This window comes from Argiope bruennichi, chromosome 5 (assembly GCF_947563725.1).
Source record: "Argiope bruennichi chromosome 5, qqArgBrue1.1, whole genome shotgun sequence".
Lineage (NCBI taxonomy): Eukaryota > Metazoa > Arthropoda > Arachnida > Araneae > Araneidae > Argiope > Argiope bruennichi.
Window position 1 is genome coordinate 103,463,855 of NC_079155.1, and position 16,490 is coordinate 103,480,344.

The window sequence follows — 16,490 nt, forward strand, 5'->3', positions numbered from 1 at the left end:
AGATGCCAAATCGTTTCTTTTATTAGTAAATTTATAAACTCATATCAATTATATCAAGTTTGTTCATAGCAAATATGATGAAGGTGTATAATCGACCAATCTGACACTGATAAAATTCATTAGAAGCTATATTTTATCATTCTTAAAATAATAAATCCATTTTATTCACATAGTTAATTAATTTTAATAAAAAGTTTGAAGATAAAATGATTGATTTCGTATACAAAAATAATTAACATTTTTCTCAAATAACTATTTAAAAAAAAAAAAAAACTTTTTCCTTTTATTGAGTGTGTCTTTTTTGTTGCGCTCACAGTTCAATACAAGAGGAAGCACGTGAAAGCTTCTCAAAAAGAAGTCCAGGAACAGCGTGCATGCTTCCAAGCTCCTCCTTCATCATCCAGAAAGGCGGAGCAAGAATCTCATTGGTCATTGCCAAACGATGGGCGGAGCCTCTGAAGACGCTGCTCCTGCATCCATGGCCGCCATGTCAGACATCCAGTTTTAATGCAATTAGGCAGGAGCCATGGACTCCCGGCTTTACGCCACCGGTCCGCTGGTGGGAACTTTGCCCATTGCACCGTACAGTGTGCCTTTAGGGCATCACTACGCGCGGCTGAGGCCAGGTGTACCTCAGTCGTACAGTATCGAAGGTATTTTAGGTGTACAACCTCCCTTCGTCGCTAGCGTACCTGATACACCGGCAGTACATCGGGGATCCCAACAAAAGATCATCACATCACCTGTTGGGAAACCAAGCCTACCTAAAAAAGGTAAGATTTGTTCATTTGCTAACAAACATTCCGATATTAAAATACCAAGAATATCGTACGAATAATCGATAGCTCTGTTTTTTAGTGCTTCAGATATTAAAAAATAATTATATCAAGTATCTATGCATATTATATGACAAAAAATAGCTCTTGAATAGTTTCATTAGAACGAGTAGTTTTCTGAAATTTCCGAATTCCTTATTTTTAATGCATAATTAAAGGTAAAATTAAAACTGTTTACATGTTTTTATTTTCATTTAATGACAGAAAAGCTAGACATAATTAAATATATTTTTTTTATAATATTCTTTTTCTAGTTTGTTTCTCTGTAAGACATATATTTTAGATTCAAAGGTTTGAAAAGCATTTCTTTGAAGTTTCTAGCTAATGCATGCATATCCGTGCTTGTTAGAACTAAAAATCAACATTGCATGTTTAGACTTGATGAATCTATGAAGCAATTTGATAAAAATGGTAGCCATAAAAAGCCAAATTGTTCTATTTAACTTCGTTAATTTTTAAAAGAAATTTGTAAATTAAGGATATACAGTTTGTGATAATTATCTATCGTAAAATTGTATTGTGATTAAAATACGTAGATTCAAATCCGTAAAAATATGCAAAATATTGTATTTTCAGGAATTTATATTTTCAAAATTTATCAAAATATTATCGAAATTCCTTTAATTTTTAGGATATTGTATTGCATTCAGTGAAAAATATAAGATTTAAAATAAAACGTTTTTCTTAAAGCACTTTGAGAGGATGTCGATATCTTATCATATAGATCAAAATACTCACTAAAACAACTAAAAGACTATTTGTACTCTTTGAATTTATATTAAAAAAATGCTGACATAAAAATAAGAAATGAGAAAAATATATTCAGATCTTTGTCGATCTCCACTTCCATTTTTATTTTGTAAAAATACTATTGATAATTACTTCAGTATGAAACTTTACGTAAAATATTTGAATAATAATAGTACTTCCGTGCATTTCCAATATATATATATATATATATATATATATATATATATATATATATATATATATATATATATATATTGAAGTTTAAAGGCTCTTATAAAATGAAAAAAAAAAAAAAAAATTCTGGAGACAAACTTAACACTGATTTTCTTAATCAATGTTTTTGTCATCTTTAATTTGATGATAAATGAATTAATAAAGACTTGTTTATAGCCTCTTTAGAAATGAATACAAAAAAAGTCTGAAATTCGTAAAATTTAGAATTTTTAAAAAGTATAATTTTATTATTATTATTATTATTACCACATTGGAGCTAAATAATTCATTTTAAAAATATCTCTTTTTAGAAATAAATGCTTTTAAAAACTAAATAAATTGATAATACAGAGTTCATATAATTCCGATTACATATGTATTAATTCATATAATTCAAATTATATATGTATTAATTCATATAATTCCATCTATCCAGAGTAAATTTCACCAAATCTAATCCGTATGATTGGAAAAAAGAAAGTTATATCTTATATATTAAAAAGAGAAAATTGCTTTTAACTTATTAATTTAATAACTTCAAAAACAATGTTGTTTACTTTTTATATGCTTACATACTGTATATTGTACTGTATTATAATAACAACCGAAATACCTGTTTCATTATCTTTACATTTTTCTTTCTCAAAATTATCTGGATAGTTGGAGATCTAGAAAACTGACGTTTAGGTAATTGGAATTCTAATGTTAATGCATTTAAGCGATAGGTGTTATAAACAGAAAAAATAATCTATGCAATCGTACTGCTTAAATGAGTCAAATGGCCAATGCGGGGAATTTCTTTTACATTAAAAAAAATTCATCGCAAATAAAAGAAAGCTAAAAAAAATTATAAACAAACATACACGTGATTGTTTTTATAAACGCAAACATGTTTTTATGATTTTGAAATTATTATTTGTTGCATGTTTTATTTTCGTTTATGGAAGTTAAAAACAAAAATATTAGAAAAGTGAAACTGCTATTGAATTAATGCGAATTAATTATCAATAGAATTTGTAGAGAAAATATGCAATCTCAAGAATCAATCACATGAAATATGTTTTGGTTGCAAATATTTATTTATAAATATTACACAACTTTGGTTAATCGAATAAATTAAAAACAAATGACCTTGAGTTCTCAAAGAATGTTTTATTTTAAACTTAATGCTTTTTTAATCATTGACCGCTGATCATTGATCCTTTTCAATCATCTTCGTTGTATGCATTTCGTTGAAGAATGTTTTATGTCATTTATAATTAATTTAAAAAGTAATGCGAAGGTAAAATAAAGAATAGCAGAATTTAGCTTGATATATCTCATACCAAGAAAATCAGTTTGGAAACTTATTTCATAGTATTGATTTGAATAAATTGTTTGGAATTTTTTAAGAAATATACTGAAATTCTCAATAACAAATTAAATGTTTTTTTTATCTTATTGAACATCGATATATAATAGGGATATTTGTGTTATTGATACTGAAAAAGTGAATATCTTCTACGATTTCTAATTAATAATTTAATTTCTTATATTTTATATAATTGTGTAAAAATTTAAAAGAGTCTGTACTGAATGAATGCATATTTAAGTAATTAGAGTATTTTCGAATTATTTTGTTTTAATTAACACTTTTTAAAAATCTGCATAAAACACTCAAAATTTTAGTTTGCAACCGTTAAAAATATTGCTATAAAATTAATAAAAATTTTGTGTGGGAAAATGAATTATATTATTAGCTTATACGTATCTATAATACATTCACAAATACAATAATAATAATAATAATAATAATTAAGGCAGGTCATTTATGAAATTTAACATGGTAATATGGTACATACGACACCACACGTAACTTTATTCATGTGACAAGCAATATTAAAAATCATTCGAAACCCTTTACAAGGCAGGTTGTTAGACCTAGAAAGCTACCTACTTTGGCATGTAGTTACTTTTTAAGTAGAAAATATTCATTAAAAAGAGTTTTCCAAAATTTTAATTAAAAAATAATCTAAATTTTTAAATTAGGTTTATCCTCTAAAACTTCAGAGTATATTATTGCACAAAACGAACTTTAAAAAAATTAAATTAAAAAATTAATTCTGAATTATAATTTTTTTTTCTAATTTCTTAATACAATTTTTATACTTTTAAATGTATTTTTCTAAAATACATTTTATCCTTGGAGTTATCGAATTTATATTCTCGTGCCTTGAGTAGAAATTAAATACAATTATTTTGTGCTCAGCTGTTTTTACCGCTGCTACATCATTAAAAGTAATTTAAAAACAGCATAAAAAAGTCTGAAACATCATTTTCAACATCATCACTAGACGTTCGAGGCTTTTCCTTTTTTATGATTGGAATCTTTTAACAGTACGAAGTGCTCTTGATCAGAATGTGTGTATTTCACATCACTAAACTTTATTTAATATAAAACGCTGAACAAATTAAAGTCACTGGAAACCGTTATAATTACCAATTTGAGTTCTTCATAGTTTAACATCTCTTAAAGCATCTCTTTAACATCTTCTTAATAATTTTTGAATTTGAAGCATTTTTCTCATACTCTTAGAAATGCTCCCCAGTGGTTCCTCATCCCCTAGGAAATATAAAAAGTAATGGGTAATTAATTGGTAAAACGGAATATAATAATTCACTATTTTGATATATATAAATGCATACTTTATCTTAGAGCTCAAACAAAAAAATGTATTTGATATTTTAAATTATAAAAAAAAATACTTCTTTTTTATAAATTAATTGAAATTGAATGATTCTGATCAGTTTTTTTTAAAGATTGTTAAAAATATCTTTTAGAATAATTTAAAAGTTTCAGTAAATATAGAACTTTATAGAACTTTTAAAAATTTATCTAAATGTAGAATTTTAGAACGTTCATTGTAGAAAAGCAAAAATTTTACCTTTCAACACCACTTTTCCATATTAATGCATTATTTCTCGATTTAAGCAATTTAAGTTAAATTGCTCAATAGGGGAGTAAATCGATTTAAAATAACAAAGGAAGAAATATTAAAGGGATTCAATACAACGTAATATGATAACGTTTTTGATAATGTTAACGTCATGATAATGATGTTTGAAACAAGCATTTTCTTATTTTTTAAATGATATTATTAATGATTTTGAATGATATTAATGATGATAAATGATTTTTTTAAAATGATATGTAGAAACGAGAAATATCTTTCGCACCAGAAAATGTATTTAATGTTGTCATAACGCGCATGAGTATAAAATTATTTTCAAAAGCAATGAAAAGTATTGATGAAAATATGCTTACAAATATTTTGGAAATTCATGAAATTTGAGAAAAAAATTGCACGGTAATTAAAATGGGTGTTACTGAAAATTTTATTTTTTCAGTAACATTAAATAAATAAATAATTAATGAATAATTTTCATGAAAATTATTTATTTTTTAATTTTAAAATTGTTTAAAAATGTTTTTTTTTTAAATAATACGGTTCTGGTTTTATATTTTGTACGTGATAACGCGGAAATACAACAATTTCAGAAATTTAACACAATTGAAATGTAGCCTTTTCATCAATATTGCAGATCAGATTTAAATTGTTGACTCAATCTGGTAAACCGAAGATACTTAAAATCCATACTCATTTTGTTTCTTTTGCTCACTATACTATAAAGCTTTGTCTGTACATAGTACATAGCACAATGTACTTTGCATATATAATATCACAAAATATTCTGTTATTACACGAAGAAGTCGACGAATGAAACTCCTGCTAGTTGAACAATTGCTACATTCTTAGAAAAAAAAGTCTAACAGTTTCTTTCAACTACTTTAAAAAAATGTCAGCATTTGTGTGTGTGTGTGTGTGTGTGTGTGTGTGTGTGTGTGTGTGTGTGTGTGTTAATAATTTGGAAAACATTATTAACCTTATCATCTTTTGAAAGGTTAAACATTTGAAAAACATTAACCTCGTTAAATACTCAAATTTACTCTTCTCTTATCAATTTATCTCATTACCATCATTTGTCAATGTTGACAAAACTTGATTTATCATTTTATCTCATCATTATTTATGCATTAATTGTCCTCTACTTCTATAAAACTACTAATAAATATTCATTCATCATATAAGAAATACTAAATTGTATCCTCGCAAAGTGATTGAGGCTAAACAGGTTTCTAAACACTACCTGCTTTTCATTCATCTCAGCGTTTTAACATTAATTTGCTGTCTTATCTAAGAATCACCTGTAATGAAAGTCTTCATAACAGGAAATTAATTTAAAGCGTCGTCTTTTTTATTCCATCGAGAATTTTTATGTGGTTTTGAAACTCTGTTATTTATTTCCTAAGAATTTCATTTTCTTTTTTCTCTGCATGCGAAACGTATGCAGAAAAAAACACTTAAATCATCAACAAATTCGAATTTAGAAATTTATTAATATCTGCACGTTTCAGACATCCGGAGTTCGAAAAACACAATACTGAAACTATGCATATCTGTCTGTCTGTTTCTGAAAACGATAACTCAAAAGCGTTTTGAACAATTCGGATAGCATAGAGAATTTGGTTTTCACATTTACAGATGTCTATTTAATTTTGAATGACGTCTATCCGGACAACCGGACAGACAGAATCCATTCAGAGAAAGTTTGTCTATCTGATTATCCAAATCTAAGTTGACACGACATATACAGAATGAAGAGAACTAGATAGATAAAATTTGGTACACAGATTTAACATCCAAAGTCAAATTTGAAATTTCGCCAAGGGTGGGGGTGGGGTGACAGTCTGTCAATCTATTCTTTCGCATGCATGTGAACGCGATAATTGAAACACAAAACTTATGTAAATGAAATTTGGTTCATAGTTTTAGCATCTAAAGGGCAGATCATTTTAAGATTTGAAACGAAATCTGGCAAAGGACCTGATAGTCAGTCAGACTGTACTTTCACAAATATGTGATCGCGCTAACTTAAAGATGTAGTAATTTAAAATAACAGAATGGGGTATGTGATTAGGCGATGTACAATTATAGTTCTGTACCCAATTTCAGTTCCAATATGTCGGGAAAAAGGGGTCTAAAATACACATTCGGTTTTCTGGTGCTTGTGTATTGACTGGATCTTAAATATTAACCTCCAAAAGAATTACCAAGGATAGTAAGATTATAACTTTTCCATAGCTAATTTTCGCCCGTGGTTGATTATATGCAAGCACATTTATTAGAAAGTTTGCTAGAAAGTTGAAGGGAAAGCAATCTCGCTATCCTCCCCCCTCTTGTATGCGAAATTACAGAGAGAAGACATTGCAATTCTTAAAAAAAAAAAAAAAAAAAGCTCGACTTAGAGATATTGATAAATCTCCTTATTCATAACTTCCAAGTTCCATAATCCAAAAAAATCCATTTTTGGAATTATGTCAGTCTGTCGGTCTATGAATAGCAATACAGCAATATTTCATGCTACTTGCACAAAGTTTAGTAGATAAATTTTTCACCATATTCGCAATTTTCTAGTAAGTTTTAGGCGAATTCTGTTAATGGGAAATCTATGTTTTCGTCCATTCCTATCTGTGAGAACACAATGACTCACGAACATAAAAAGCTAGATGAATAAAATTTGGTTTATAAGAATTATCACTAGAAAGTGTTAAATCCTTGTCAGAATTTGGATTCAGACTATCGAAGTATCAGACTTTTCCAGTATATGAACGCCATAATTCAAAAATGCATCTACTTAACACAAATGAAATTTGGTCTGCGGTCTTGACATCAATACCTGCCTAAAATTTCAGGTTCGATTGGCGGAAAGAGAGACAATTAAATTCTACACAACTCTCTTCATTATATTGTGAAGAGCTAAATACATTTGGTGTTATTACGCGAGCAAGACGAAGGAAGACCCTTTGATTTAACCCCTTAACTGATTTGCGTTTCTCATAATTTAATGAGACAATACCTTCCGTTTTGGGAATGTAGTATCTTACCGAGGTAAAAATTGATAGAACACTTGTTTTGTGGATTATGTATAATTCTTGCACCGAATGATAAAACTTTTGAATACTTTAATTTCATCTTAATATTTCGAGAAGCGATAAATCGATACCTGTATGATGCACAGGCATACAGATTAACCCCTTAGCATACAATAACGTGTCTGACTCGCGCATTGAATTGAATTTTAGTTTTAAATCAGCAATTAAGTGAAAGTATTAAGTAATTTAAAAAGCAAAAATCACTTTAAAAAGTTACAATATTTCGTATGCCCCTATATTATTATAGGGATTGAAAAAATAATGAATATCCCAAATAGGATGTGTCATCTAATTAGGAAGTTAAATGAATTCGTAAGTCAAATGGTTAATTAGTTTAAATAATTTTAAAAAATAAAAATGAGGACACTTTGAAAAAATGATCTTGCTTTTAAAGAAATATTTTAAAGCAATGCAAAAGGTCGACAATAGTTAATTTTAACAATGGCCAATTGTATTGTATTTTCTGATACATTATAATTTGAATAAATAATTTTCATTTTTATTATGATCAATCGAAAGGAATCATTTGTTGGCAAAAATACTTTTTTACGTATTAAATGAAAATGCATTATAGTTATGACGAAACTATATCATGGATCTCTTTGATGTATTTGATGTCTTATTTAAAACTCTTATCGGCATTTCAATTCATATAAGATCATATAGTAAAACTGAGAAAATTAATTGTATCCAAGTGATATTTGTCCTTTGAATTAATTGCTGTTTGAACTTGAGTACAGAATTAAATATTTAAAATTCTGTAATTAGACGAATCAGAGACATCACAGCACACGTTTTTCTTGCTACGATAAAGTATAAATTATGTCACAATTATTTCATACTAGCCACCTTTGGCGACCAGCTCTTCTCGCAGAAAAGAAGTTTGCCTAATAGAGTCGGGATTTGCGGCATCATAAAAATTTAAGTATTCGGACAATTCATTTCAAACTGCGTGCTTCCTTTTTCTGTAACATAATTTCATTTTTTGATTCTTCATGTAAATTACTCATTTTAATGGCAGAAATCGTTCTTCTTTAGCTTCCAATAATAGTTGAAAATCATGCGATTAAAGATTTGATGGAACAATGAAAACGCTCGGAATTCCACTGCAACAATGGTACTAATGTATCATTGAAAGTTATGCAAGAAAATATTTAAAAAATAAATAACTTGTCGAAGTACAGGAAAAATAGCTAAATTGATATCATTCAAAAGAGAATTTTTTCGAATTTAAAATGAACTAAAAATGTTTTTTGTGCTGTAAAATTTCGGAAATTATCACAAAAAAAAAAACCTTGTTAAAATGTAGCTTAATTAATTAAAATTCTAATTAAATTTAAAAAACACATACTTCAAGGTGCATATTTTTCCATTCTAAATTATATCTGAGTAAAAGTCGGTAGCTTTAGTTTTAATTAATTTGCCCTTTCCCATACTCAATCCTTTCCTTTTATACGATTAGCCTATTTAGCGAACTAATCTGTGATATTATAATGCATAATTGGCAAATCGCTTTGTTGCAAAAGCATTTGAATTAACATATAAGCGTAGTACATATATTTAGTAATAAAATTAATACGCTATTTATGCAAAATAAAAACAGCAAGAGGGGTCCTCCAAAACTTTCGCGTATATTCTCTGATGAATTTCTGTGTCACAAAGCGCCTTCTTTGGCATTGGCGTACAATAGTTATGAAACATTAACTTTTGGCGTGAATTTAGCATTCTTACTGAATCTATCGTGTTATTATTGGCAAACTATTTGGCGATTCATCTCTGGCATACGGTTAATAGCATCCGATAATCGAATTTGCGCTGCATACATGTCTTTTTCAACCGATTGTAACACAGATTTGACACAATATAGCAAAATTTGTAGTCACAAAATCCCAAACCAAATTTGTTATATTTAAGTAAATGCATTTTTGAATTATCACATTTACATGTTTCTGAAAGTACAGACCGACAGATGGTCAATCCATGGTTGGATTTGTTTCAAATTTTGACCCGTGTCTACACTATAGATGTTAAATCTGTGTACCGTATTTCATCTATCTAGCTCTCTTTGTTTTGTAGTTATCGTATTAACTTATATTCGAACAGACGGACGGACGAACTTCCTCAGAAATATTTTATTCAAAATTTGATAGAAATCTGCACATTTGGTGCATATATATATATATATATATATTACTCTACTTTCTCTATGCTATGTAATCGTGAAAGTAACAAGAAGCAGATTTGCACTTCTAATCTGAAACATCGTAACATGTTGGAGTTTTAGTCTCGATTCATCTATCTTTATTATTTATTTTACTTGTAATTACTGATTGTACGCACTGAAAGCGTATTTAATATTATCACAACGCGTATGAGTGAAAATTCAGTAATTAAAAAAATGAAAAGCCTTATTATAAAATATGCAACGTATTTGAAATTTTATTAAAAGAGAGGAAAAGTTGGATCATTATGCATAACAAATGATTATCATTAAAAAAGATTATTTTGTAAAAATGATGATGATGTTATAATGATAATGATGATGTTAATGTGCAATTATATGTTACGAAGTTACGAGAAAAACCGTTTAAATTTCTATAATTTTTAATCGAAAATTCAATTTAAATTTTGAAAAATTCTTTTTTAGTAAGTGTTTATTACTTAAGAAGTGACTACATACCGATCTGGTAGCCCTATACCTAATGAAATCTACAAGACATAGCTCAATTTGCAGATAATATCCAGACTTTAAAAATTGTCATGTTAAGGTGTATGTACACACTTGAAATTTCGAAAATCGCTCAAAATACCGAATATTTTTTTATTGCTTAATAATGTTCTCTGATCTTTTTGCTTTCAAACGATACCAAGGTGTCATCAGTATTCGAAATATTTCTCGAGTTATAATTATTTTTCTTGAGGCGCTTTCATTAAAAACTCTAGTTACGATTTTTTTTAAAACTCATTTTATGAAGAATGACATTTTCCCACTATGTTGCTTCATTCAAACAATCATAACTCCACAAGAAACTTACCAAATACAATTATTTATATATCAAAATAATCTGTATGAAATAGCGGATGTTTTGTGCCTCCATCAGAGTAATATTTATAGAAATAAATTTTTTTATAGCTGTTTAAAAGTTAAAATGACAGAAAAAATCTCGCTTTTTCTATTCATCGTCGATGAAAAAATTATTAAAAAAAAAACTATATTTTTATAACTTGGTTGAGGCAGACAGCATGGAGACAAATATTAGGCATAATTTCCAACTAGAATTGCGTGTCTGCACAAATTAGAATTTAAGATATGATGTTTCAAAAAATAGGCTAATTAGCTCATTAAATATTACTTTATTAATTAATAATTAGTGTAATATGGTTTTTTCTCCCTGAAATGAGTTTAAACATATATTAATGACCTAATGTGAAAAAACTGGATTTTTAAAGTTAAAACTAAAAAAAAATCTTTTAGTGTGTACGTACACCTTAAAGAGTCTACATTTGAAGAGTTAAGCAATGGCAGAAAGGCCCTTTCGAAGATAGCAAAGAAAGGCCCTTTCGCTCAACATTCATGAGCAGTAAATATTATGCTAAGAACTTATTGTTCAAAGTGGCTCATAAATTATTTAACACGTCATTTCATTTAGATGTTCATTTTTATAAATCTTTGCAATAAAGAAAATAGAATCAAAATTGAATGAGATGCATTGAACAACAATTATGATAATAGTCTTTATAGAATTCATGACTTATTGATAAATAGCGGCGTAGAAAACTATCATTCGATATCTTAAAAAGTGAAAAGAAAAGAAAAAAAAGAAAAGAAAAGAAGAAAGGCAAGACAGATCTCTTATCATACGATCTTTTTTTCATTCGATCTGTCACCAAGTCGTGTGAATCGACCTTTGCGGTGTAAAATTATTCAATAAAACATCATCAGAAAATCTTCGAATCTCGCTCTCGAATCTTTTGCTTTGTATGCACATAAAAATACTATTTTTCATTGTGGAAAACCATTTATTTTAAAAGTTATTTATAGCGTAATGATAGCTAACCTGACAATCGAGTGATATATGCAAAATGGAATATTTTTGAACAAATTTAGAATTCCAAGGTTGCATTTCGCCTTTTCTTTTTAAGAAGTTCCATAATTTTTCATACATTATCCGAGATTAACATGTCTTTGCTTTGATTGTATCTTATGTTTTACGAGACACAAATAAGCTAGACTCTAATTGCAACTACATTGATGTAATTAGATACATCGATGATGTGAAAAGATTAGAATCAAAACGTGCTGACAATGCTAAAAACTTACGTTCCCACGAAGCATATTAAAACATTCTGTGCAGATTCATCCATGGAAGCCAAGAATAAGAGTTTCAATCTTGTAATCAGATAAAGATAATATATAACTAAACTTGACAGTTCTTAGAAATAAATAATAAAAATATAGGAGAGGGGATACGAAATTCAATGTTTCTAATGACAGGCAACAAATTTGTCAGGTTATTTTGGAAATCATTGAGCATTTTTCAGAAAGAGAAAATACCACGATATCTCATCACAATGTAAGACATCTTACTGTTAGTTATATAGTTAATCACCTTAAGATTAGATTAATAGTTGTCATGAGGTTGGGATGTGAAATGAAATGATTTACCCTGATAGGAACGAAAACTGCCAGTTAAGTTTTAATGAATAAAATTAAATATATAGACGAATTAGATACAATATTGCGAATAGTATCATGGTCAGATTTAAATATATGATTGACCCGTCTCACACAAATCTCGATACTTAATGGAATTCGCTGGCTTGGAAAAATGAAAGATTAATGGATTATAGATTTAAAAAACACAAAGAGAGTATGAGCATAAGGCTTTAAAGCCACGCATTATCAAGGGCATATACAGAATATGACTGCTTACGTCGAAACCTCCAAGAATAGTAAATATTCTAAAAAAATGAAACCAACGATCGCAAGTTTCACATTATCATGTGAGAACATTATTATTTTTTAAGTCATTATTTGACTTTATTTATTTAAGTCATTAACTAGTTTAAACCGGTTTGAAACAATCACGAGACTTCTCTATTGGTCTCTCTCTCTATATATATATGTATATATATAATGATAATTTTTTTAAACTTTCATTTTCAATTTTTCTAGCTGTCAAACAAAGTTTTCGAGCTCGATCAATTTTGTGATAAAATATGCAGCTATGATGTCATAGTTCTACGTCAACTTTTTAAAAACGCATCTGCTGTCAAAGAAGCATACATAATAATAAAGCAATGCTGGTAAAAGCAGGTCAACCATTTAAAAACGCATCTGCTAAGAAGCATAAATAATAATAATGCCATACTAGTAAAAGCAGGTAAAAAAATATATGCGATTAAAAGATGATGATGAAAATTGTCATGTATGCTTTATTCATTGCCTACGCGATTTTGAGTTCCAAAACCCCCAACCAAAACAACATCATGTTCTCACATGATAAAAAAAAGTTCATCTCTGAGTCTTTTCAATATACAATCTCTTGGCTTTCAGGTGAATTACCAAGTTTAATTATATTTGTTTTGTGTTCTAAAGCAAGGCGAGGAATATTGTGTGACGGTCTCGAAATTTCGAGCCATGATTAAATGACAAGGAAGGCACTTGAGCAAGCATTCCACCTTTCCAGATTTCCACATTATACCAACCGAACATTTGATATGATGTATTTAATGAGTATTTAATATAATTAATTATATTTATCATCATATTCGCTTACACAGTGACTCTTTGGTGTAACGAAGACAGAAAAAAAAAAAAAGAATAACTTAGAGAAAAGTTATATATGCAGGTACAAAATTGGCGAATTATATGGAAGTGCAGAAAGAAGTACCTTTAACCTAACTTCCCGCATGTGACATCTGGTTAAACGGTGAAGACGATCATCACTATTGAATCATTGTATTCTTTTTTTTCCCCTAGTCTCTCACATATCTTGTAATTTTACTACAGTCCCTCTTCATATTCTCGCAAAATCATCAAATAAATTATTAAATAAAAGCAATTAAGATTTTTCTTTAAATTTGAATATTTTTATTTCTTGTACACAATGAGAAAGTGTTGTAATAGTCAAACAATTCGAACTCATGCCTCAGAATGGATTTCGATCAAAATATGGCATAAATCTGCAAATTTGTCGTTAAGACTGTATACCAAATTTCATCTGTCTAGCTGAAAATGCTTTTTTAGTTACAGGGTTCACAGAAAATGGACAGATCGGCAGGTATAATTCCAAAAATTGGTTTTTTGAACTCAAGGGAAGTCCGAAACGCGGAAATTACCAAAACTTCGAGTTCGGATTGTTTGACAATTACATTATTTTCTCTTTGTATATTTCATATGCCAGAAAGTAAAAAGAGCAGTAGCATTTGGATAAAAGAAAATCTAATGATAGCATTTTGAGAGGAAATATTTGGTGTTTTATGATTGATATTGATATCACTAGTTTGTTTCTCAAAAATGAAGTTTCGAAGGAGCGGAGTGGGAGAAACTACCGATTTCTTAAGGGAGGGGGGATTTCTTTTCACACCGAATTTTTTTAAAAATTATATCGCTTCTTCAAAATTGGCCTTAAATAATAACTAAATTTTCAGTCCTTCTATACGAAAATAAAAAATAATTTTTCTTTCTTATATATTGTCTTATTTTCAAAGAAAAGAATTCATTTCATAATATAAAAAGTATTGATTGAGGATTGCTTGATATTATTTGATACATATTTATATTCATTTATAAACCGTAGCAAATTATAATTCTATTCACAAAATTATAACTGACATTGAATAAAGTTTAGAATAACACAAAACAGAATGAAATAGCATGTAAGTAACATTAATTTAGAATCAGCTTTATATACTATATACAAACATAAAGGTAATCACAAAATATCTTCTTAAACCACTTAACTGTTTTGCCAGAGTGCCATACGTGCATCGATTTATTGAATTTTGAAAATTGTAAGCAAAAAACGAAACCTTCATAACGATTATAATTCAATATTAAAATTACTTCGAATACATAGATAAGTCAAGTATTCAATGGATTTCCATTTGAATCACAATAAGAAAATATTTTCAAAATAGAAGGTGTCATATTAGATAGTAAAGAAAATAAAATAGTTAAAGAGTTAAATAGTATGTGTTTTTTTACACACAATTTATGCTGATGTTCATTGTTTACCCTCATCTTTGTATAAGCAATGTTAGTTGTAGAATTAAAATATAATACTATTTGTTATGTATTACTAATACATAACAACATTCAACATACATACATACATTTAACGTTATTTAAAATTTTGTCCTATGTTCTGGATTTTATTTAATTCATATGATTATGAATTAAGTTATTTATGTATGAGTGTTCCCCGTTGAGTTATATGAGCCTTAAATCTTTTTGAGTAAGTGGAGTTAAAAAGATTAAATAATTCTAATCAATAAACTACGATATAATGAAAGAAATTATTCAGGTTATGTACAAAAAATGACCTGAATAATTTCTTTGAATCATATCATTCATTCATATTTAACGAATATGAATGAATGCATTTTGATTCAAGATTAAAGGGAAACAATCTTTAAAAAAAAACTGTAAACCGCTTTTTCAATTAAATATGAAATTCGATAAATCAGTCTGAACTTTAAGAATCCATTAACTAATTGCGATTCTTTAAATAAAATGATTACTCGTTTTTCAGAGCATTTCGAATAAGGATTTGACTGTGATTCCCTGAACAAAAACATGGCGTGTATTCTCTAAATTATTGTTTTTCTGTAAATACAAACAAATGTATAGAAGTATGGTAATGAATAAGATGCTTTAAAACATTTTTTTGAAACAAACTTACATTCAAAATGTAAATTATAAATGGCAATAATATGAAATATTCACGGGGTTTACTTAACAAATGCTACTAAAAGGAACGTTAATGTGATATACTCACGGGATATACTGTGATATGCTAATAGTTCAGACAGTTTTATTTACTATGGGAATGATTCATTACCAAGGAAAGAGTTATATACAAAATGTCAAAATCGATTAATTATAAATACGTATATTGATTTTCTTTGGGGGAGGGATTAGATAGTTTTAAATTCGAAATCAAACTTGTTTAATTTTCATTTCTAAATTATTTTTAACCAGAACTGCTAATATTTCTTTGTAATAGCTAAGCAATAATGACGATTTAGTATTTTAATTTTAAAAAATCGACAACCCGCATCTTATAATGATCTTATAATAAATGAATCTTATAATTTTGATGCCATAACGAAGACGATACTTGAGACAGTACCTCCATTTCTAAGTTATTTGGATCGCACCAACAGATGGGCATCTGACCTTGATGTATTTGGCATGCATTAGTCTCGATTATACATCAGTTCCTCAGTAGAATTGGGTTCTGAATCTGGAGCTGAGACATCACCATCAAGTCATCTCGTGACCTCCCTCCATCCCACGTTGGTCTCATAGGACTAGATGTTAAACATGTACACTAAATATGTCTTTATATTAATAGATAACGAAGCTGTTCATTTCTGAATGTTGCCATGTATCAATTAGTGAGAAACAATGCAGAGTTACGGTATATTGT

The 16,490-nt window shown here is 28.3% G+C and overlaps 1 protein-coding gene across 1 annotated transcript in view; it reads left to right on the forward strand.

Annotated features, from left to right (window-relative positions):
- Nucleotides 1-366: 366 nt before the first annotated feature.
- LOC129969006 (homeobox protein unc-4 homolog) overlaps nt 367-16,490 on the forward strand; it is a 96,362-nt gene continuing 80,238 nt past the window's right edge. Inside the window, exon 1 of the mRNA XM_056083398.1 lies at nt 367-773. Coding sequence (XP_055939373.1) covers nt 527-773 — 247 coding nt within the window. The 5' untranslated portion in view covers nt 367-526. The remainder of the gene's footprint in view (nt 774-16,490) is intronic.